The 25,049-nt window shown below is 36.4% G+C and overlaps 1 protein-coding gene and 1 pseudogene across 5 annotated transcripts in view; both read left to right on the forward strand.

Moving 5' to 3' along the window:
* The window catches only part of PIBF1 (progesterone immunomodulatory binding factor 1), a 212,483-nt gene that overhangs the window by 68,024 nt on the left and 119,410 nt on the right, over window positions 1-25,049 (forward strand). For all 5 annotated transcript variants that reach the window (XR_004035579.2, XM_030838671.3, XM_060287868.1 and 2 more), the window contains one exon: window positions 4,747-4,845. Coding sequence is in view for 4 of the 5 variants with exons in the window: in XM_030838671.3 (XP_030694531.1) it covers window positions 4,747-4,845 (99 nt within the window). In the remaining variant the exon portion in view is untranslated. The remainder of the gene's footprint in view (window positions 1-4,746; window positions 4,846-25,049) is intronic.
* On the forward strand, window positions 22,321-23,865 carry LOC115843033 (rab GDP dissociation inhibitor beta-like; annotated as a pseudogene).

Below are 25,049 nucleotides of genomic sequence, written 5' to 3' on the forward strand. Positions count from 1 at the left end.
GGAATCAAATGTTAGCTTTCTTTTTTTTTTTTTTTTTATTTTTTTTTTGTGGTACCCGTGCTTCTCACTGTTGTGGCTTCTCCCGTTGCGGAGCACAGGCTCCGGACACGCAGGCTCAGCAGCCATGGCTCACGGGCCTAGCCGCTCCGCGGCATGTGGGATCTTCCCGGACCAGGGTACGAACCCGTGTCCCCTGCATCGGCAGGCGGACTCTTCAGCCACTGCGCCACCAGGGAAGCCCAAAATGTTAGCTTTCTAAAAAGCATTTCTAGGGATTAGATATTTGAATTTTTATATTTTAAAACATTTGTTATAATGTTGGCCAACTCCCAGCATCTTTCTCTGTTATGATTACATTTGATTATATACTCGGTTTGGACTTCTAAAAGTTTAGCTCCATTAGCTTGTTCATGCTGTCAATTTTTATAGTTTGTCTTTTGAAGAACATTTGAATTCCTGCTATTTGTTCTGTAATTGTATTTCTGTTACATTTTCTAATGCATTTAACATTTTTAAATGGATAGTTTATTAGTTATATGGCAGTTATGGTTTTATCTGTGACAGGAATCAATCCATCTAGTGTTTTATCAAACCAGTCTGAGTTTCAAAGAGCATGGGCCAGAAAAACAAGTGTATAATATATTCACAATTCTTCCAAGAATTGTTTTTGATTTAACATCTATTTTTGTTAGGAGATAATCATGTAATATAAATCTCATAATGACAGAATTTCCCAAGGAGAAGATTTCTGTGAAACAAGGGGACTCTTCAGAGAGGCAGCCTAGTATGATGGAGAGCATAGACTCTAGCACCATATGGTTTTGGTTCAAATTTGGGCTCCATAGCTTACTTGCCACGTGACTGTTATAGGCAAATACTTAACTTCTCTGTGTTTCAGTCTTCTTCATAAAATGGAGATAATGATACAACCTACACTTTTTGCAGTTGTCATGAAGATTAAATGAGTTATTATATGGGCTTCCCTGGTGGTGCAGTGGTTGAGAGTCTGCCTGCCGATGCAGGGGACACGGGTTCGTGCCCCGGTCCGGGAAGATCCCACATGCCGCGGAGCTGCTGGGCTCGTGAGCCATGGCCTCTGAGCCTGCGCGTCCGGAGCCTGTGCTCCTCAACGGGAGAGGCCACAACAGTGAGAGGCCCGTGTACTGCAAAAAAAAAAAAAAAAAAAGAGTTATTATGTGTACACTGCCTAGCAAAGTTCCTAGCACAGGGTGAGTACTCTGTGTTTGCTATTACTGTTATTGTCAGTGGAAGAATCGCTCAGTTTCTTTTTCTCAAACTTAATTTGAAACATTAAAAGTCAATTAATAATATTAAAGGAAGTATTTCTAATCTTTATGTTAAAAGGAATTGTGCTGCTTCTTACTGAAGTATGCAGGTTGTGACAGGATGTGGAAGACATGTTACCTGATAAGAACCGTTTACAGGGACTTCCCCAGTGGCACAGTGGCTAAGAATCCACCTGCCAGCGCAGGGCACACAGGTTCGAGCCCTGGTCCAGGAAGATCCCACATGCTGCGGAGCAACTAAGCTCATGCGCCACAACTACTGAGCCTGAGCTCTAGAACCCGCAAGCCACAGCTACTAAAGCCCACGCACCTAGAGCCCGTGCTCCTCAACAAGAGAAGCTACTGCAATGAGAAGCCCGCGCACCTCAACGAAGACCCAACGCAGCCAAAAATAAATGAACAAATAAATACATTTATGTAAAAAAAAAAAAAGAACAGTTTACACGGAAATCTTACCAGCAAGCACCTATGAGAGGATCTACTGGTAGAAACTTCAGCTTCTAGCATTTTCTCCCATTCATTTCAGTTTTTCTCTTTTTGAATTACCTTTATTTATTGGTCCTTCAAGCCCCAACTTACACGTCTTCCCATCATTCACTCATCTGTTCCTCCAGTTAAAAATAATCAACTCCTCTTCTTTGTGGCCATAGAATTTTGTTCATGCCTAAATATAGCACTAATTATAGTTAACCGGATGGTGTAGATTGTAGCATGGTGAATGCCCTGGTATCTTCTAATGACACCTCCTTTCATAAGCCCTAATGTTTGTTTATTCTGGGTTTTATTTCTTTCTCTGTTTCTTCCTTTCTTTCTTCCCTCCCTCCCTCCCTTCTTTCTTTCTTTCTTTCTTTTTCTTCTTTCTTCCTTTCTTTCCTCCTTTCCCCCTTCCTTCCATCCTTCCTTTCTTTCTTTTTTCTTTCTCTTCCAGTTTTGAAATACAATTGACACACAGCACTGTATAGTTTCAGGCACCCAGCGTAATGATTTGACTTACATACATCATGAAGTGATGACCACAAGAAGTTTAGCAAACATCCATCATCTCACAGAGATACAAAATTAAAGAAATAGAAAAATTTTTGCCTCACAATGAGAACTTTTAAGATTTACTCTCTTAACACCTTTCGTATGTAACATACAACAGTGTTCATTGTTTTCATCATGTTGTGCGTGACATCCCTAGTAGTTATTTACCTTATAACTGGAAGTGTGTACCTTTTGACCCCCTTCATCCAATTCCCCCTCCCCCCATCCCCACCTCTGGTAACCACAGATCTGATCTTTATTTCTGAGTTTGTTTGTTTGTTTCTGAGGTATAATGACCTACAATACTATGTTAGTTCCTGTTCCACAGCATAGTGATTCCATAGTTCTATACATTTCAAAATGATCACCATGGTAAGTCTAATTACCATATTTGCTTTTATTTCTGTTGCCCATTTTTGCAGTAAAGAAAATATATATAGTTAGGGACTGAAGCTTTGCCATCTACCAGCTAAGCATTCATGATTAATTAGTACTGTAAATGTATCTACTTGGAATTTTGCAACTGAAATAACTTATAGAATAATAAGGCTATAGTATTTGAGAAATGAAAGTTGTGACCAATTTTGGATGGTTTACTGACTAAAATATATAGATTCTCTAGGGATGAAAAATATATAAATGTTTAATATACTTTGAGAACTTCATTCTATCTATAAAATTAAAAATTTCATGTTTCAGTTAATTTGAGAATAGTAGAATATTTCTGAAGGTCTTTGCAGTCAGGATGATATCAGAAAATAATGACTTGCTATTTTGTGATATCTAACTTAAAATGTACCTGCACTTAGATAATAGTGTACAAAAGTTATTTTCTTTTTAATAAGAGTTATCTATATTCCAGTTTTTTTAAATTATTTTATTTCTGGCTCATAAGCTATTTTACTGATGAATCTCTATTGGCTGACATATTCTAAGTTTTAAAATTGTTGTTAGCATCACCATACAAAAGATGACTTTGAGCACTGCCACAGCAAGTATGACCACTAAATATTTCTACCTAATAGTTATTAGATAGATTTACTCAAACTGTGTGGATTTTCATGGCTCCCTACTGACATTCTCCATCAGTAATAAAAACCAAATCGAATATCCAATCCAGTTCTTTATGGGAGATAGGTTGATGTGATGTAAAAAACACTTACATTGGAGTAAGACATAGCTGGGCTCAAATTATGGCTTTAACACTTCAGCTGTGTGACTTGGGCCTAGAGATTTAAGCCCTCTAAACTTCAGTTTATTCAGCTGTAAAGCAGCTTAGAAAGTATAACATCAAGGATTTGTAGGGATTAAGTGAGCACAATCATTTATGTTATACTCCAAATTTATTTATGTTATAACTGTTAGAGAAGAGGATTTTCAAAAAAAATTAAGTGACTCTGAAAGAAGAGTTACTGTTGGTATTTTTCTTGATTCAAACTTCCACTTTGATTAAAAAACAAACAGGATTTGATCTTTGAGGGCCCATATCTGTCTGTATCAGTCCTAATTACTCACTATTGTTACCTTCCACCTTTTGGACATTCCCCTTAACTGTCACTCAATGTATCGTTCTGTCAATTTCAGTTCCTGCTGTCATCAGCACTGTAAGTGGATGACTCATAGTCTGACCTCATACTTCCTTGAGCCCTGCATGAGTATTGACCTTCATCTCAGCTCTTTCATATAGCTACTCTAATGTCACACCTTGCATCTTATGAACTAAAATTCCAGGGCTGAAGACACTACTCTACCTCTGAATCACTGTTCTCTGACAGCAATCTCTAGTTTTCCATCTTGCCTGTACAACCACTTCCACTTAATCTGTTAGTTATCTTATCAGGACTTCAAGTCCTTTGTCCCTTACTTTCTCCTAATCTCAGTCCTTTTGTGTTCCCTTCTCTTTCCTTCCTCTCCATGTGAGACCCAGGGTCTATCAGTTTAGCTGTTCTCCTGCTTTTGTCCCAAACTTCATTTCCATTTGGATTCCTGTGATCTCTATATCCCTCATTATAACATTTTATATTGCATTTATTAACTTCTCAAAACCTCAGCTCTCTTGTGGATAATATGTTGGTAATTATACCTACCTCATTAGATTGTGGTAAGAATTAAATGAGTTGCTATAAATACAGACTGTTTACCCTACCTTCCCTTCGACCCTTGTGGAGAATAATTGTGGAGAAAGGTAACATGACATTTAGAGAGTAGACCATGTTTGTACTTACACTGCTGTGTGCTGCTAGAGAAACTCACCAAGCCAGGCACATTTGTATAATATACACTGTGGGACACCAGCCCTTAGGGTGTCCCTGAGATTATCAGTTAGTCCAATTCCAAGCAAGCCCATTTATGAGTCTTTAAAAGATGGATACTTGTGTAGTCGGAATAACTGAAGTGTACATTTACACTTTAGAAACCTCCGAGAAGCAAGGGATAATGCTGTGGCTGAAAAGGACCGAGCAGTGATGGCTGAGAAGAATGCTCTAGAAAAACATGATCAGCTCTTAGACAGGTAAGCATCCTGAAAATAGAAATGTTAAGACTCTTCGATTTTTGTTCCTGTTACTCTTTCTTTTAGAATATACTTTTTTAATAGAAGTTTAATTTTCATTTCAGTTGAAGTGTAATTTACATGTGATAATTTACATATGTAATAATTGCATATATTGAAACAAGATAGAGAAGAGTTTCCTTATACCCCTTTGGTCAGTCTGAACTACCACCCATCAAGAGGCAAACACTTTGTGATTTCTCTCACCATAGCTTAGCTTGTTCTTCATGGACTAAAAATAAATGGAATTGTACAGTATGTACCCTTTTGTGTCTAGCTTCTTTCACTCAACATTATATGTTTTCATCCATTTTATGTTGTATCAGAAGTTCATTTCTTACTGTTGCTGGGCATAAATATACCACAGTTCGTTTATTCATTCACTTGTCAATGGACGTTTAGTTTGTTTTCAGTTTGGCGCTATCATGAATAAAGCTGCTATGAAAATTTTTATACAAGTCTTTTTGTGGGTATATGTTTCTGTTTCTCTTGGATAAATACCTAGGAGTGGAACTGCTAATCATCGAGTAGATGAATGTTTTACTTTAAAAGAACCTGCCGGACATCTCCAAGGTGATTGTACCATTGTATACTCCCCAGTTTATTTTTCAAAAACCTATATTTTCTGGTTCATGTCTGTTGGAGGGAGGGGAAGAGAGAGAGTAATTTATCTTTAATTAATCAATAGAAAATATATTTAATAACCTAGTTAAAAGGAAAATCACTGATGAGTATTAAAGTAAATATCGTTACCTCATCAAACAATGTATTTTAGTGGTTCAACTACATGCAGAGTAAAGAGAGTGGTTACCTTTTTTTTTTTAACTTTTTATTTTGAAACACTTTCAGACAGAAAAGTTGCTAAAATAGTACAGAAAAGTTTTCATGTACCTTTCACATACTGGTAAACTTTGAAAATAAACTTTGAAGATAATCTCAGTGGGTCTTTTAATTGTTAAATGAAGATTAATTTGTGGTTTAAGCAATACATGGAACTAATAATTCAAGCAAGTTTTCACATAATTAAACTATTGCTAATCCTCTAGAATGTCAAAATCTTTTAGAATGGTCCAAATTGTTATACTTCTGAATTCACATCAACCTTATAAACTTGACTCATGGAGAAATTCTAATAAATGTAACAATGAAGAAATCTTTTCTATAATGTGAAAGTATGTCTAATTCTAAAGATCTTAATATAAAATTAAACATTTATAAACCAGCTGCTTTTATTAGCGTGCTGTTGCAACCTATCTTAAAATTATCTTTTATTATGTATAATCCTTCTGTTTATAAATCTATATCATGTCCACTAAAGATTTACTTAGCTCCTTGTTGTTGTTTTTGAATGTGATATATTTAGTAATGGCTCTAGAATAATATTTATGGACCAACTAACAAGCTTTAAAAGAAAGAGTAAGTAAACCAGAACTTATATTCACGCAAAATTTCATAACTTGCTAACTTGGTATGTGGTTGTGAGTTTGGAGAGAGAAGGATAGTAAATGTGGCCTTAAAATTGGCTGCTTATACTAAGCTCTGTAATGTCCTACACTCTGAATCTAAACTCCTTCTTATCCTACTTGTTCACACACTAGCAACTGGGTATTTATCCTGAAAGCCATGCGATACTTTAATATCTTCTGAATTACAGAGAATTCAGTCATTTAATGTTTGTAAAGCACATTAGAACAGTGTCTTGCACATAGTAGTTCTACAGAAATTATTGGTATTATAGAAAAATTTGCTGAGTTAATTCTGCTTTAACTAATGGAATTTTTGCTCTTAATTCCTTGAAGTGATAGTAAAACTTTTCTTATTTGGAGCCTAATTTTCATCCAACCTTAAAAAATTAGGACAGTTTTAAAATCAGGACAAAGAAGGAAAAAAAGAAAATGTTTCTAGACACACTAGAAATAACCTATGAGCAGCAAATAGTGTTAGTGCTCAGAACTTTAAAGCACATTATAGGACCAAGGATTTATTGAAAAAATGAGAATAATGTCTGGAATCTAAAACTTAAAATAAGCTTGGACTTTAATAAAATGCCTAAAACAGCTAAATGTACTTATCTGTTTTTTGAGCTACAATATTAAAGTAAAGGGGAAAATCCCCATGCTTAGGGTTATAATGTTGCTAGATGATTTCAAAAAAGTAAGATTCTAGATATCCCCACAATTTAATTTTTCCTTAATTACTCTATAAACTTATTACAATTCATGTCAATAATTTCAAAAGACTTTTAGTGAAACTTGACCAACTGACTCTAAGATTCTTTTTCAGAATCGCTGTGGCTATGCTTGTGCCTACTCTTGTACGTTTACTCTTCCACATGAATTTTTGTAGTTATATTTTTCATGTTAATACCTTTCATCCGTCCAGAGTTCATTTGGGGGTATGGTGTAGATAGAGAACGAATTTTATTTTATCTTGCTCACTATTAAGTTAACTGTACATTTAATGGCATCCAAATAAAAATACCAGCAAGATTTTTTTCTGCTTAATCTACACTTAACTTTCTCTTGTGTTGGGTGGTATGGGAGTAGCACAGGCCTTTTGGGATCCTGGAAAGGGTAAGTGAGTTAGGGATGTATTTGGATTAAGTGGTTTTCAGTCACTTCTGTTTACAGTTAAATTATTGCTAGCCATTTCTGAGTATCAGTGGCTTCCAGGAATATTCTTATTACCCACTGTGCAACATAGGTTGTGAGAGATAGGAATGTGTCTCGGGTACCCATTACTGGAACCAGGGATTATTGACCTTCTTTCTTGGTGGAGGGATAAGCAAGATGCAATCATTTATCCTTTATTTGGAGGGGAAGCCCTGGCAGTCCTCTGACCAGTGGATACTTAAACTTCTTACTGATGTGGTGGCTTCTCGAATCTTCATAGGGTTTTTTTTCCCCAGCTTTATTAAGGTGTAATTGACAAATTAAATTGTAAGGTATTGAAAGTGTACAATGTGATGATTTGATATACACATACATTGTGAAAGGGTTCTCCCCTCATGGAGTTAATTGACACATCCACCACCTCACATATTTACCTTTTTTTTTTTGGTGGGAACATTTATGGATTTAAGGTCTCTCATAACAAATTTCAATTATACGCTACAGTGTTATCAACTGTTGTCACTGTGTTATACATTAGATCCTCAAACATTATTCATCTTACAGCAGGATTTTTTTTAACCAGACGTATCAAATCTATGGTTCATATGAAAAAATTAAAGATATTTCTTAAATAATAAGACTTGAAAGTCGAAATTACTCCTTGATCCATGGGCTGCAGAATCGATGTGTTAGCAGGCATGAAAACAACATTCATCTCATTGTACATCTATCCTCAGAGCTGTTGGTTAACTAAACACATTGTCATTGAGCAGTAATATTTTAAAAGGAATCTTTTTTGTTTTTTGAGCAGTAGGTCTCAACAGTGGGCTTAAAGTATTCAGTAAAACCATGTTGTAAACAGATGTGCTGTCATCCAGGCTTTGTTGTTCCACTTATAGAACACAAGTAGAGTAGATTTAGCACAATTCTTAGGGCCCTAGGATTTTCAGAATGGTAAATGAACATTGGCATCAACTTAAAGTTACCAGCTTCATTAGCCCCTAACAAGAGAGTCAGACTGTCCTTTGAAGATTTGAAACCAGGCATTGACTTCTCCTCTCTAGCTATGAAAGTCCTAGATGGCATCTTCTTCCAATAGAAGGCTGTTCCATCTACATTGATAACTTGTTTACTGTAGGCATCTTCATTAATTATCTTAGCTAGATCTTGTGGATAACTTGTTACAGCTTCTACATCATCACTTGCTGCTTCACCTTGTGTTTAAGTTTTATGTTATGGAGATGACTTCTTTCCTTAAATTTCATGATCCCATGAACCAGCCTCTTCAAGGTTCAAACTTTGCTTCTGCAGCTTCCTTACCTCTCTTAGCTTTCAAAAAATTGAAGAGACTTAGGGCCTTTCTCTGGATTAGGCCTGGCTTCAGGGAGCGTTGTGGCTGGTTTGGTCTTCTATCCAGACCACTAAAACTTGCTTCATATCAGCAGTAAGGCTGTTTTGCTTTCTTCAATCCTGTGTTCACTGGAGTAGCACTTTTAATTTCCTTCAAGAACTTTTCCTTTGCATCCACAACTTGGCTAACTGTTAAGCACAAGAGGCCTAGCTTTCAGGCTATATTGACTTTCAACATGCCTTCCTCGCTAAGCTTAATCATTTCTAGCTTTTGATTTAAAATGAGAAATGTGTGACACTTCTTTTCACTTAAACACTTTGGAGGCCATTGTAGGGGTACCGGTTGGCCTAATTTCAGTATTGTTGTGTCTCAGGGAATAGGGAGGCCCAAGGAGAGAGAGAGAGCCTGGGAAGATAGGCAGGGAATCTGTACATGACCTTAAATGCTAAGCTATGCAGTCTGGATGCCATTCTGTTGAATGACATGATCAGAGTTCTGTTTTAGAACAATTACCCGAGAAGAATGAGGAATGAAAGTAATACTAAACTGATAACAGGAAGATAGTTCAGAGAACATTATAAATAGTTTGCTATCTTATATAGGCATGGTTCATGGCGCCCCCAAACAATTACATTAGTAACATGAAAAATCACTGATCCCAGATCACCATAATAAATATAATAATAATGAAGTTTGAAATATTGTGAGAATTGCCAAAATATGACACAGATACTAAGTGAGCAAATGTTGGGAAAATGGCACTGATAGACTTGCTTGATGCCACAAACCTTCAATTTGTAAAAAAATGCAGCATGTGCGAAGTTCAATAAAGCAAAAGCACAATAAAAGGAGGTATGTCTGTATAGGCTTGGAAGATTTTAATGTGGAGATACTATTCTACAGTAATGGAAGTTATATCTAGAATGTGATTTGTGATTATCTTATTTATAGAATCATGCTGGGTCTGGGCACCGAAGCTCTAAACCAAAGGTCTTAAGAGGAAAATGACCAAACATATTCAAAAGATTAGAAAATGTCCTATAGTGTCAGGTTATAACTGTCTACAGATATTTGAAGTGTACTTTTCTCATGTGGTCAGGCCTAAAGTAGTAGAATTGGGACCACTGTGTATACATTACAAAAAAGGGTAAAGATAAACTTTCTAATAGGGATTTTCAAAATGCCTTGGCATCAAGTATATTCTTCATCATTAGAAGTGTGCAGGCATCAGCTGGCCAGTCATTCAGTAGGATTGTGTTTGTAAGCATCGAAGTATCAAGTGGGTAGCTTGATGAGTCTAAAGTCCCTTTTGATTCTGAAATTATCTGTAACAACAGCTCAAAAGAGTTGATACAATGGTGAACCCAAGCTGTTTTTGAGTGTATTTTTTTAATCTCTGCAGTTCACTTTTCCTGTTTTTTGTTTGTTTCAAAATAAAAATCTAGTATTTAGGACTATTATTTGAAAAAAACACTATATATTTTTTAAATATCCACTGGATTTTTAAAAAAATATTTATTTATTTGGCTGCATCGGGTCTTAGTTGCGGCACATGGGACCTTTTAGTTGCAGCATGCGGAATCTTTAGTTGCAGCATGTGGGGTCTTTAGTTGCAGCATGTGGGATCTAGTTCCCCAACCAGGGATCGAACCCAGGCCCACAGCATTGGGAGTGCATTGGGAGTGCAGAGTCCTAGCCACTGGACCACCAGGGAAGTCCCTCCACTGAATTTTTTTTGGGTATAGATTGCCTAAGAATATTTTGGGCATATCATGTATATTTTTTGTATATACTGAAACCCAAGGAAAAGTATTATTTTATTTTTCAGAGGTTGAGTTTTTAATACTCAGGTGTGTGATTCTGGTTTCCTTTGTGTCAAAATCAGAATAAACAGATGTATTTCAATCTTTACATGCATTGTGATTTCTGTGAATCATGCTTAAGTAAAGTCCAAGACATGTCTATACACAATTTTCTAGTCAGGTATAACTAATCTCAACTTTTTCATTTTGTTGAAAGTTTTACTTTATCAAATGCTTCATTTAATGATCAAACAACCTGTGTTATTATAAAGAGAAATGTAAGGAAGTAGTATGCCACTTTCAAACATGAATGAAAAAGGCTTTTTGCTGAAGGATTTTAATTTTCTACAAAAAATGGACTTTTCTCAGGCATATAAAAGACCTGTGTATGTCCCAATTCAAGTCCAACAATTCATTTAATAGTAAGTAACAAATACCCAGCTTTCATGAACAGGAACAGTTATTACCTCTTATTCTGTTGCTTTGAATCTCTGTAAGCACTCTGAGGATTCTTTCTGCCACAAAGGGGAAATTTTTAAACTCAATCAGTGTGACTAGAATAAATTTGAATACACTGTTACATCTGTGGGATCCTACAGAAGAGACCTATGTTTGAATCTAAAGTGTTAGCTTGTAATCCAGAATTAATTTTAATAGCTTTTTTTTTCAGTTATAGTTGTTTTAATTTTTTTTTAAACTATGGTTTGATGTATTCGGAATAGTTTTTTCAGTTTGTTAAGTATTTTTAAATGAATATTACTTAAATTATGCTTTCATAATATTTAAATTATGTTTTCAATCCCTACAACTTCTCTGGTAATAATAGAATTTTGTCCTCATTTTTTCTCTTAGAAGACCAAAGTAAGAGGGAATAGATCTAGTGAGTAGATTGAGTTTATGTTATACTGGGCTAGTTTAAAGCTTGATATAGCAGCCAGCTGTCCTAAATTTCCATTCAGTGCTTTATCCCCCAGAGTAGAACAGTTCTGACATGCTTTTATTCTACCTTTTGTCATATTCTTATACTGTTTTATCTTTGTTTATCCGGTTTTTTAATCTTGCCTTGCTTCTTCAGCAGGCAAGTAAATGTTTGTGTCATTTTCAATATAAACTTAATGGGATAAAGGATGTTGAGATTTGAAATAAAAGCTATAGTATTGTACTTAAACTTTGTTTACTTAATAAATTCTGTGATAATTTTATTCATATTATTCTTAGTTTTCATGGTTACGTAAAGTAATTCACATCATGATTGTTATTTGAATGCAGAAATTCTTGATTCTCAGTCCTATATTGTTATTCTTTTGACATACCTCTTTATGAAAGAAAAAATATACCATAAATTCGTGCTTCTTAAATAATTTTTAGTATTTGATTTTTTTCTTTGAAAATTTGCAAAATACTCTAATTATAAGCTACTCTAATGATTTTTCAGAGTTTATAAAATTATCTTTTGTTACTTGATTTCTCTTATTCTTTAAAATGTTCTATTTGCCTATTGGTTTGTTTCATTTATATTGAAATAGTCTAGCCCCATGTTCTCAAATTTCTCTTGGCTTTTAAGCCGCTGTTCCATCTGACATATATTTGTCCACTTATATAGGATATCTCAAGCTGGTCTCATTACATCCTAAGTTACCACAATTGACTCTATTCCTTTCCTAATAAAGGCTTTGGAAATAGTAGTACATAATGTAGTATACATGAGAGCATTAAGAAATTTATTACTGAGGTGAAAAATATCTGTTCCTTCTCAGTCTAGACACAAACCTTTGAAAGGAACCGATAAGAAACACCCATATTCAGATCACAACGTATGGATTTTGTTTTATCCACCTCTCATCTATCTTCCTTTTTCTTTATTAGGTATTGGTCTGATCTGACATTCCTTGCCCCACCAGAAACAATGGCCCAGGGTGTCCTTTAACCATTCATGGATAATTTGTTGCTTATAATTGGGCTTACATGGCACTGCTAGTTCTGAAGTGATACACCTATTCTCCTCCACTTCAAAAGAATGTATCTTTTTTTTTTTTGCCACATCTTATTTAATTATGAATAAATTCAGAGATGTGTGTTGTATTTATAATTGAACCATTCTGCATTCATGTTCTCAAACATAATATAAACTTAAGTCTCTAATATTCCCATTATTTTCCAGATGGGAAAGAAAAACCTCATGAAACTTGGAAAATAAATTTTTTGCAAAAGAATGTATCTTGAATATTTTTGTGCAGCGAGTCAAAATACACACATACACAAAGCAATTAGATATTGTTTTCTGTCAGTCTTTTTTTCTCAAAGAAGGACTGGTGGCTTCTGTGGCCAAAAAGGATATTTACTCTATATCAGGAGAATTAATGATGGATGCCAATATTGTTAACCTGCAAGTCCATGGGGTAGAACATCTTTATACAGTAATAGACTAGAGTTATCAGCATATTTTGTTGTTTAGGTGGAACAATTGAGGTAGAGAAGGCTGTTTTCATACGTACCGATTTAAACCTCTTCTCTCCTCAATCCTGAATAACTCTTAATGGCCGTCACTCTCAGGAGATCAATTCACTGTTGATCTTATAAAATCAAAGCTGTGCTCCAGCATTCTATCTTGGTCCTTACTCTTTTTTAACTTCTTATTTCAAATTTCATGTGTGCACAAAAGCTACAAGAATGATGCAAAGAATTCCTTTATATCTTTTATCTAAATTCACCCCTTTTTAACATTTTGCTACATTTGTTTTATCATTTTTATTCTCTCTCTCTTTCTCTTTCTCTCCCCTCACCCCACACATTATTTTTTTTCTGAATAGTTTAGTAGACTGAATGCATCATATACTCTTGCCTCTTCAAGGTTTATTTTCTAGGAATAAGAATATTCTCTTATATAACCACAGTACACCTATCAAATTCAGGACAACATTGATAATAATACTTTTATCCATTTTTGTCAGTTGTCTGAATGATATCTTTTTATAACAGTTTTTTTTCTGGCACAGCATCCCGTCCAGAATTATGTTCTGCTTTTAGTTATCACGCCTCTTCAGTCTCTTTTAATCTGAAACAGTTCTTCAGTTTTTCTTTTCTATTTTGTTTTCATGACATTTGATTATTTTTATGTTGGATCATATACACATATATGTCTCTTCCTTCTGGGATCTCTCCTTCTCAGCTTTAACTGTCACTTTAGGGAATGATCAACAGTGTTTTTAAACTCAAACCATACCTTTCCTTGTGTTTTGTAAACTTGTATTTCCAGCTACGTGATTGGCATTTTTATCTCAGTGTTTTTCTGGGACTTTAAACTCAGTATTTGTGAAACAAACTCAGCTTCCTCTCACATTTACCCTTCCCAAGACAGAACGTGGCTTCAGCTGACTTCAAGTCAGTAAACTATACTGCCATTTTTAAGTCATTTCTGTTTGAACTTTCATAATAATAATCCTTTCCTCTTGCTCCTGTGTGTAGGTTTGTCAAATTTCATAGCTTCTCCCCCTATAGTATCTCTAAAATCCTCTGCACTCCTGCTGGCAGTCATCCTGGGTCAGCTTCTCGTTACTTCTTGACTGGGGTCATGCTGTAATTGTGTACGATAACCTCTCAATTCGTTGCTCCATCTTTCCCCCTCGCTTAATCCTCTTGCTCAGACCTTTTCTTCCTGCCATAGTTTTGCATCCTAACATCATCATTTGCCAAGACACTTGAACAAGAAAGCTGGTGGTTCACAACTACTTTTTTTTCCTCACTCTCCTTCCCATTTATTCAACCAACAGGTTGTTTATTGATAACTGCCATGTGCCATTTGCTGTGCTAGATGTTGATGTACATAAATAAATCAATAAATGGGAGGTTGCCCCTGCTGAGAGTCAATTGAGGTAAATGGAAAATAAGCAAACAGATTCATAATTGTTATAATTATGTGTTTTGATGATTGCTATGAACTAGATTGTGTGAGGAGGAATAATGGCTCCATCAGGGTATATCATGATAGGATAGTCCAGAAAGGCCTCTCTGAACACTTAAACTAAACAAATATCATGTTTTTTCTAATTCCTAAATACATCTAATCTTTTCCCACCTCTTAATCCCAGGTGCCACTGCTTTAGTCAAGTCTTTCTTTTCTCTTGCCTGAACTATTTATAATAGTCTCTGAACTATCTCGCCGCTTTCAGTTTAGTCCTATTTTCATCACTTATTCTTCCAGGGTAATTGTTCTAAAACTCAGAACCCTAATTATGTCATTCAGCAGAATGGCGTCCATACAGCACACAGCTTAGCTCTTAGGGTCATTCACAGACTTCTGGCCTATCTGCCCAGTTGCAGATATTTCTTTTGATTCTCCGCCATTTACTCAAGACAAACGGATGTCTTCAAGTTCTGTAAGTGTTTATATGGGTTCTTTGCTAGGAATGACCTTTTCTCTTCCCTTGCTCATGTATCTTACCATTCATCTACTAGGTAGATACCCATTCATTTGGTAAGAATGAAATCCATGATCATGTCTTCTATGCATACCTTAACTTCCTGTCAGAAAAGCTGAAGTCTCTTCTCTCTGTTTTCTAGCATTATATTATAATTGTGTGTTTGTTTACAAGTCTTTCCTCTGAAGTATTGGGGGTTTTTTTGAGGTCAGAGATTTCCTCTTCCCCATTTTTGCTTCTCTAGTAAGGTAAGGCCTCTAGTCAGTGTCTTTGATGTAAGTAATTCTCAACAAATATCAATTTCAGTTGATTAGAGCTTACCATGTTCATTTTGACTTACAACTTTCCATTATGAAGGCAGTTCAAGTGCTGAAAAGAGTGCCCAGGACTCATCTTCATTTTACTGTATCAGTGGTTCCCAAATCTAGATGAATTTCAGTCACCTGGAGAGATTTTTTTTTTTTTGGAAGACGTATTTTTTTGCCTCCCTCTACTCCTAGTATCTAGTGTACTTCCTACAAAACCCCCCAAATAATCCTAAACTATCCATTCATCGAATATGTGTTTGAGAAACACGACAACAGCTTTTGAAAACACTTGTAAGCTATAAGTTCTAAAGAAATGCTAGTTATTACTGTCTATCACTATGCCCTTCTTGGTGCCTTAACCAGTCATCTCAAAGAAGATGTAAGCTTCTTCTCGAAGGCTAATGCCCTAAGTACCCTAAGATTTGAAAGAACTTGAGCAACTGTTGGTTATCTTATTAAAACATTGTTATCAGACCAAGGCCAGAAGACAGGAAGTAAACAAATGTCCCTATGCTCTGAAACACTGAAGAGGAAAGATTCTAGAACTATATACATCAGTAAACTTGAATGTAGCCCACTATGAACATTCTAAAACAGATCATTAAACAGATAGTGAGCATTTAGAAATGGAAATGGTGAAAACCAGAAGTCACCATTAGTTAACTATTAAGTCTTGACAAACTACTTTTACTTCTTTTTTTTTTTTTTGAGGTATTTACTAGAATTTCTAGAGAAGAGTGCCAGTGATAGAAGGTATCTCAATTTCAGCAAAACATTTTATTAAGATTGTCTTTGTAGAGACATGGGAATTGTGAAATTAATAACACTGTAAATAAGTAATGAATTGAAAGCAGTTTAAATATCAGTTTCAAAGAATGTTGATTAGTAGATCAACCTAGAGGGACATTACTGATGAAATGTTTACAGGCTTTTTACTTAAGTCTTAACCTGCCATTGGTTAAATCATATTGGTTAAACCTAGATTTCTCAGTGAGCCCAGTGCGTAATTCTCTTCAAATTTCACACTTTAGACAGACTTTCATTCAGTAAATAAATTTAGTGAATTGTGCACCTTGTACCTGTCACATACCCCATTTTGATATCCCTCTTTCCATTCTCAGTGATTAACAGGGAAGTAACTATAAGTTAGCCAGTATTGCATAAAATCATAGGCTAGGAAACTCTGACCTATGATTTAAAGAAAAATTTGTTTTTAAGGGAACTCTGAAATGTTAAGTTGATGGAGGACTTCTAAAAATGAAGATTTTGTAAGAGCATTTTTAGGATTTTCTCTGTTTGAATATTATATGGATGAAAATAAAATGAAGAAGATACTCTCATCTCCACTGGAAACTAAGGGAAGCCTCAATATGGTGTCATAAATTTCAAAGAATTTTGGTCAGAAACAGTGTAACCAGAACACTCTACAATTTAGCAGGTAGAGTACAGTGAGGTGGATAGTATACAGAGGAAATTCTGTGCAGCTCCTGGAACTCTGCAGTAGAACTTTCTGTAGTAATGGAGATATTCTTTATCTGCCCTATCCCATACAGTAGCCACCAGCCACGTTGGGCACTTGAAGTTTAGCTAGTGTAGCTGAGAAACTGAATATGTTTTATTTTAATTAACTTAAATTTAAATAGCTACTTGTGGCTTCAGGCTCTTATTATATTAGACAGCTTAGCCCTAAAGTGAAGGGGTAAAAGCTGGAAATTTCAACCTCTTTCTCCATCATATATCTGCAGGAATGCCAGGCTAGAGGAGAGCCTGTTTAGTTGTGCTGTATCTTTTTTCCTTTGGTGTGATTTAGATTCTCAACCAAGAGTGATGGGGTTTGTATTAAAGCAAACCAAATAGATGTAAAACAGATAAATTGCAGAGAAGAATGCTTGCTGTTCCATAGTTTGAATGGGGGTTATGTAAAAACTGAGGGGTTATGATGAAATTTGTAGTCTAAACTGACTTTTTACCAATATGACTAACTCTCCCAGAAAGAGAGAAATAAATACAAAATATGAGAGACAAGGCTTAGAACTATAAATTTCCAATCCCATAAACTTGACCATGGGTAAAAGTATTTGGAGAAAATACAAACATAAGCTTCCAGACTTGGAACCTCAGCTTTCTCCCCACCTTTAAGCAAGGAAATTGCTGACCAGATAATATTTTCCTAGTCCTCCAGTTCGTTGGATAATGGAACAATCCAAACAATGTTTTGTTAAACAGGAAAGAGGCAAAATGAAGGCTTGGCTAGAACTGCCTTCATTCAAAGATTATTAAGTGATGGGGTGGGGGGCGGTTCAGGGAAGACAAGTATGAGATATATGTAAATATTTTTTTAAGTGGAAGGAAGGAGACAGCAGGAGTCCTATAAAAGCTGCAGAAGATAAAGAGAACATTTTAAAAGATCTATGCTAGGAATCTAGAAAGATTTTATAGATTATAACCTATTCACAACTAAAAGAATTTAAGAAAGCACAGAACTCTTTGAAACCAAAGACTTTGCAAAAGAATAAGATGGAAGGTGACTGGCAAAGTTAAAGAAAAAGATTACATAGAAAAATGACATACAAAACTTACAAAGGAATTAAAGAGAAAAAGGGGGGGTAGGGAGATCCAGAAAACTGAATTAAGGGGGGGGGTTATAAAGCAGAAACAAATCAAAAAAAGAAAAGAAAAAGCAACAAAGAAGTGATGCAAATGGTTAGAGAGGAGGTATTAGACATGGAGAACAGACAACACATATCCACATTCAGAAAATTAGTGTGTCAATGGAAGAAAACAAAATGAAAGAGGAAAAAAATATTTAGAGATACAATAAAAGAAAATTCTTTCTGAAATTTATCAGAACTCACCACATTCTGGGTGGTGTGAAGAGGATGGGAAATAGCAATGTAGTAAATCCAATTGAAGTTATTGAATATGAACATTAAAGGAACATTATTAGAAGCATCTGGACTGGATAAGTAAGTCATTTGCTAAGGAAAAATTGCAGGTTGAGCTTAAGTTTCTCCTCCATAACTTTATACTTTATTTATTCATTTAGCAGTATTTATGAACAACCTGCTTTAAGCAAGCACTTTAACACTGGGATTGAAGGTTTAACAGTGGTCTCTGTCTCAGTGGAATTTACGTTCCTATGATGTAAATCAACACATATAAATAAACGACAAAATAAAGAAGATAATTTTAGAAAGTAACAATTATTTGAGAGAAATAAAACAAGAGTGTGATTCAGGTAAGTGAGACTATGTGAGGGGTGACATTTTCTGCCTCCTGAGTGATGAAAACTCACTAGTCATGTGAGGACTCAGGAAGCCTCTTACCCACGTGGCATTCCTGAAAAACCTACTTGAGATGGTAACCTCACTAACCAAAGAATCAAAGAACTCATTAAAAAAAAAAAAAAAGAACTCATGAATTGAGATGTCAAGGTATAAAAGAACTGGCAGTGAATATTTAATGTAAAATTAAATCTCAGTAACTATTGTCATTCTGCTTTCAGAACACATTGTAATCATAATTGTTATGGGGAAATTACAACATAAAAATAATAATTTAACATAAGTAGAGGCAAAAATAGCAACTTGCAACTAAAATTAGAGAATTGATGGTAAGAGGAAATAGTGTGTATATAATATACTTAATATTGTATAATTATAATTTCCTCAAACTTCGTAAGAATTAGTGGTTTTATCAAGAAATATCTATTTAAACATATTAGTCAGGAAACAAAACATTAGTTAAACTGTAAACAGATGATATCCTTTGTATATTGCCAGAGGAGAGGGAAGAAAAAAGAAAGCACAGACCTTATAACAAAAGATAGATAACAAAGCAAACAACAAAGAAGCAAAACACAGAAAATATAAATTTGTAAGACGGCAGACGACCAATTGTGTCTTTTCTGACAACAGTTGTAAATGTGATGAACTCACTATTATACAAGAAAAGAAATACAGTTTGGGTCAAAAACTATATTCTTTTCACAATAAGTGACTCTGGATGTATAAAGATGAAAAAATGAAAAATGACACAGGATCTAAATCTCTTCTGCAATAAATATTTATTAAAATTTGTTTTAATAATTCAGGATCTTGAGACTCCCTTTGTCATGACTATATATACACAACGAAGTGCTCCAGAGCATTTATGCGTCGAATTTGCCACAGGGAAAGTGCTGATTGTCCCACTTACAGCCCACACCCAGACTGCTCGCTGTTGCCAGGGATCATTTAAAACATGGTTTGAGGGTAGGGATAGTTTCTAGATAAAATTCCTAGATAAAGGGGGGTGCCAACAGTTACTATAATGAACTGTTTACTACACTTCCTGATGGATAAATAATTGATGAAATAGGAAATAAAGCTCAGAAAATTTAAACAAACTGGAATCATGTTGTTAATTCGTAAGCACTTTTTCACTGAATTCAGCTTAAGGGTCACATTAAAGTTACGATCAAAGATACAGTTCAGTATGTGGCTTATTAATTAGCTTAGAGAGAATGTGTGGTAGTGAGATCAAGGTTTCAGGTCCATTCACCTTGCAGACCTTTTTTTTTCTTTTTTTTTTTTTTTGCAAAGGTGAGTGGAGGGGGATGAGTGGGGTCTATGATCTTTTCTAAATCTAGCCAGCTGCGTCAGAAATGTGTAATTTGGGGTCACAAGCAGAGAGAGTAGATAGAATCAGTACAAATATCTAAGTATTACTAGAAAAAGAACTCTACATGTCCTCCTGGTGACTGATCAATAATGTTGTGTTTGTAAATGAAAGAAAACACTTTATTATATATCTGCACATTTTTTAAGATGCTTTCTTAGAAATCCAGAGTCATAGGTGGTCAGTCATTATGCATATGAATTGAATCACAGAGTGTGTGTGTGTGTGTGTGTGTGTGTGTGTGTGTGTGTGTGTGTGTGTGTGTGTGTGTGTGTGTTTGTACAGCTTTCTTTATAGGCTGCTGCTCTGTTGCTGAGGGGGAAATTTTCATAGATTTACATTTGGTAAATATATCCACGTCCAAAAAAAGATGTGTAAAATATTGGAATGCCAGCTGACTAAATCAACTCATAAAAACTTCAGTTAAAAGTAAGATATTTTCCACGATTATTTTAAAATATGATGTTTACTGGAAGGAAAGTCCAGAGAATTACCACAGTTGAAGTGTGAGTGTATTTCTCCCACTTGTAAATGAGCTCTTATTTCCTACAGTGTATATTCTGGTCCACAATGAGTCATTTTCAACATGTTTCAATTTAACTCCTAATACATTTTTAAACTTGGCAGGCATATTTAGATGAACGTTACTTCCAGTTTTAGAGACTGCTTCTAAATTATACTTCAGTACTGCAGTCATTATGAAAAGTTCTTTCAGTAAAACGGAAACAGGATTGATTGGAAGTGTATGTTTTGAGGAATAAAAAAATGGTTGCCATGAATAAAAATCAGATAGTTAAGCTTTTAAAAATTTTGTTACTACATAAACCCTCTTAATATTATATTAAAAAGTTGTAGTATAAGGTTCTTTTTATTGATAGAAGATACTTAGGAAAAAATAAGATTTATTCTAGATAATAAAGTTAATATTTATTGATCTCTTACTATGCCTAGCACTTTTGTGTGTTAACTTTTTTAATACCCATATAATAGGTAGTAGTTTAGTTTCTATAAACCATTCAGGCTTTTTTTCTATTATAGTGCATGGAGCCTAATACATTTCTGGACATATAACTGGTGCTACATGAATGTTTGTAAAAGCTAATACTTTATAGAGAATTTTACATATTGCCAACTCTTAATAAGTATTTAATAATTACCTTTTATAAATTTATGCAATCCTGTAAATCTTATGAATCTTCTGGCAGATTTCAGTTGACCAAGCTGTCCATTGTTAACGATTTTAATATCTTAATTTTTATCATAATGATGTTTACACTGTGCCTTACTCTTTTTAACACTTTATTTTGTATTTAATTTAATTTATTGTTTTTGGCTGCGTTGGGTCTTCGTTGCTGCACGCGGGCTTTCTCTAGTTGTGGTGGGCAGGGGCTACTCTTCGTTGCAGTGCATGGACTTCTCATTGCGGTGGCTTCTTGTTGTGGAGCACGGCCTCTCGGCACATGGGCTTCAGTAGTTGCAGCACACGGGCTCAGTAGTTGCCACACATGGGCTCAGTAGTTGTGGCACACAGGCTTAGTTGCTCCGCGGCATATGGGATCTTCCCAGACCAGGGATCAAACCCGTGTCCCCTGCATTGGCAGGCAGATTCTTAACCACTGCACCACCAGGGAAGTCCGTAACACTTTAAAGATTCCCAAAAGTTTAGAGTTGGGAAAAACTTAGAGGTTATTGAAAACAGTCCACCCATTTAGCAGATGAGGAAACAAAATCCAAAGAGGTTATCTGACTTGTCCTGAGTTACACTTACTAGGAGCAGGGCTAGAAGTAGATACACGTTCTCTTTGTTCCCATCCAAGTTGTTCGTTCTGCCACACAATTGTGTCCTTCCATCAGTAAACAGTAAACAGCATATGAAGCACAACATGTGTGATGTTAAACAACATCAATAGGTACATCTTTTGCTCTCCAGTATGCATATTAAAAACAACAGGCTCTTCTCTTCCCGTCTGAGGTGGCAGCTGGCTCCCTCTTCGCCAGCTCCGTTTTCCCTCTGCTCCTGCTTCACTTTTCTCTCGGGCTGGCCCGGCTGAGTGCTCCGCCCGCCTCCTCAGGGTGGCCGCCTAGCCCCCGACCCCTGGAGTGCTACGCCTTCTCCTTTCTCTGGGCTTCAGTCTGCACCCAGCCCCTCCGTGAATGAGGAGTACATGATCATGCTGGGCACCGGCCTGATGGAATGTATCCTGTCAGGTATAATGTCAGTGAATGGAAAGAAAGTTCTTCACATGGATAGAAACACATATTAGGGAGGAGAGAGTGCATCATCTGTAACACCACTGGAAGATTTATACAAAAGATTTAAAATACCTGGAGCACCACCGGCATCAATGGGGAGAGGAAGAGACTGGAATGTTGACTTCATTCCCAAGTTCCTTATGGCAAATGGTCAGCTGGTTAAGATGCTGCTTTTTACACAGGTCATTCGCTATCTGGATTTCCAAGTGACTGAAGGGAGCTTTGTTTGTAAAGGAGGAAAGATCTACAAGGCTCCTTCCACTGAAGCAGAAGCTCTGGCATCTAGCCTAATGGGGCGTTTGAAAAACGTCGATTCAGAAAATTCCTGGTGTATGTTGCCAACTTTGATGGGAATGATCCTAGAACTTTTGAGGGCGTTGATCCTAGGAAGATGGCAATGAGAGAGGTGTATAAGAAATCTGACTTGGGCCAAGATGTTATAGGTTTTACTGGTCATGCGCTGGCACTTTACAGAACTGATGACTGTTTATATCAACCATGTGGTGAAACCATTAACAGGATTAAACTTTACAGTGAGTCTTTGGCAAGATATGGCAAAAGCCCATACCTTCATCCACTCTACAGCCTTGGATAACTGCCACAGGATTTTCACAGCTAAGTGCTATTTACGGAGGTACATACGTGCTGAATAAACCAATTGAAGAAATCATTATGCAAAATGGAAAAGTGATTGGTGTAAAATCTGAAGGAGAGATTGCTCGTTGTAAGAAGCTCACCTGTGATCCCAGCTACTCCATCATCTTTGATCGAATAGAGAAAGCGGGCCAGAGACTTCCCTTGTGGTCCAGTGGTCAAGAATTCACCTTCCAATACAGGGGATGCGAGTTCGATCCCTGGTCGGGGAACTAGGATCCCACATGACGTGGGGCAACTAAGCCCGCGTGCCGCAACTACTGAGCCTGAGCCTACGCTCTCTGGAGCCCGAACGCCAAAACTAGAGAACCCGAGCACCACAATTACTGAGCCCATGTGCCACAACTAGAGAGAAGCCCATGCACTGCAGCAAAGGATCCTGCATGCCACAAAGAATATCCTGCGTGCCACAGCTAAGACCCAACACAGCCAAATAAATAACTATTAAAAAAAAAGAAAAGAAAATTGGGCCAGGTGATCAGAGTCATCTGGATCCTCAGCCACCCCATCAAGAACACCAACAACGCCAGCTCCTGCCAGATCATTATTCCACAGAACGAAGTCAACCAGAAGTCAGATATCTATGTCTGCATGACCTCCTCCACACACAATGTGGCAGCACAGGGCAAGTACATTGCCATCGCTAGCACAACAGTGGAGACCAAGGAAACCGAGAAAGAAATCAGACCAGCTCTGGAGCTCTTGGAACCAACTGAGCAGAAATTCGTTAGCATCAGTGACTTCCTTGTACCAAAAGATTTGGGAACAGAGAGCCAGATCTTTATAACCCGTACATATGATGCAACAACTCACTTTGAGATGACCTGTGATGACATTAAGGGCATCTATAAGAGGATGATGGGATCTGAGTTTGACTTTGAGGAAATGAAGCAGAAGAAAAATGACATGTGTGGGGAAGACTGACAGTAGTACATGTTGCCAACTAATTAGGACATACTTAAAATTTGGCAAATGATGCATATTGTATGAAATCAATATTGTAAGGCCTGCTTTTGTAATCAAAACTGAGAGATTGCAGAGCACCATACCAGTAAATATTCCTCCCCTTTCTAATATCATGTATTAACTTGTTTTCATGGAGTGACTCTTCAGAATTGGCAGGTTCCCACATTTTGTTCAATTTAACCAATACCAGCTTATTTTTTCTAGTGAAGAATCAGTTTTAAAACGTCATACTGATACAGAGAACTTGATATAGTATTTGTATCTTTTAATCAGTGTAACCTTTACAGTTATGAGCTTCTGCTGCTCGAGAGCTGGGTCAGTACAGTTTGCGTGCCATCTGTCCTCTGGGCATTAAGGAGATTCAGAATCGAATGTTCCATAATCAGGCATAGCATCCCTCATTCCTCCCCACCCCTTTTCATTTACATCACATGTTATAACAGTGCCTAGGCAGCACAGCCACAAGCTTGGTTTATGTGGGCCTCCAATTCTAACCAAACTCCAGACTTTGAGAGTCATTTTGGAGGAAGCCTCTGTGCAGTGTTTTAACCTAATAAAATTGATGAGAGCAGAGGGAAGAGAAACCTATCATAAAGCAGGTAAATGTAGAGCTTCTTTTGTGTCCCAGGTGTGACTTCTTCAATGGACCAAACTGCAACGCAGTATTTATTTGACAGAGCCTCTGCTTCAACGATGTCTGTCTCACAGTGGCTCCGAATGATTTCTGTACTGCAAAATGAAGCCAAACTCTGGAAACCAAAACAAAACAACAACAACAGAATTCACAGTGATACTATATTAATTTCCTGTGGTTGCCATAATAAATTACCACAAACTTGGTGACTTAAAACAACAGAAATTTATTCTCTCATAGTCTGGACGCCAGAAGTCTGAAACCAAGGTGTCTGTAGGGCCATGCTCCCTCCACAAGCTCTAGGGGCAATCTGTTCTTTGCTTCTTCCATCTTCTGGGGCTCCAGGCATTCCTTGCTTTCCTTGGCTTATGGCCACATCACCTCCAGTCTCTGCCCCCGTCTTCACATCACCTTCTCCCGTGTATGTGTTTTATAAGGATATATGTGATTGCATTCAGGACCCACCCAAATAACCCAGGACAGGCTCTTCTTCTCAAGATATTTAATT

This window comes from Globicephala melas, chromosome 18, assembly GCF_963455315.2.
Source record: "Globicephala melas chromosome 18, mGloMel1.2, whole genome shotgun sequence".
In the NCBI taxonomy this organism is placed as follows: Eukaryota; Metazoa; Chordata; class Mammalia; order Artiodactyla; family Delphinidae; genus Globicephala; species Globicephala melas.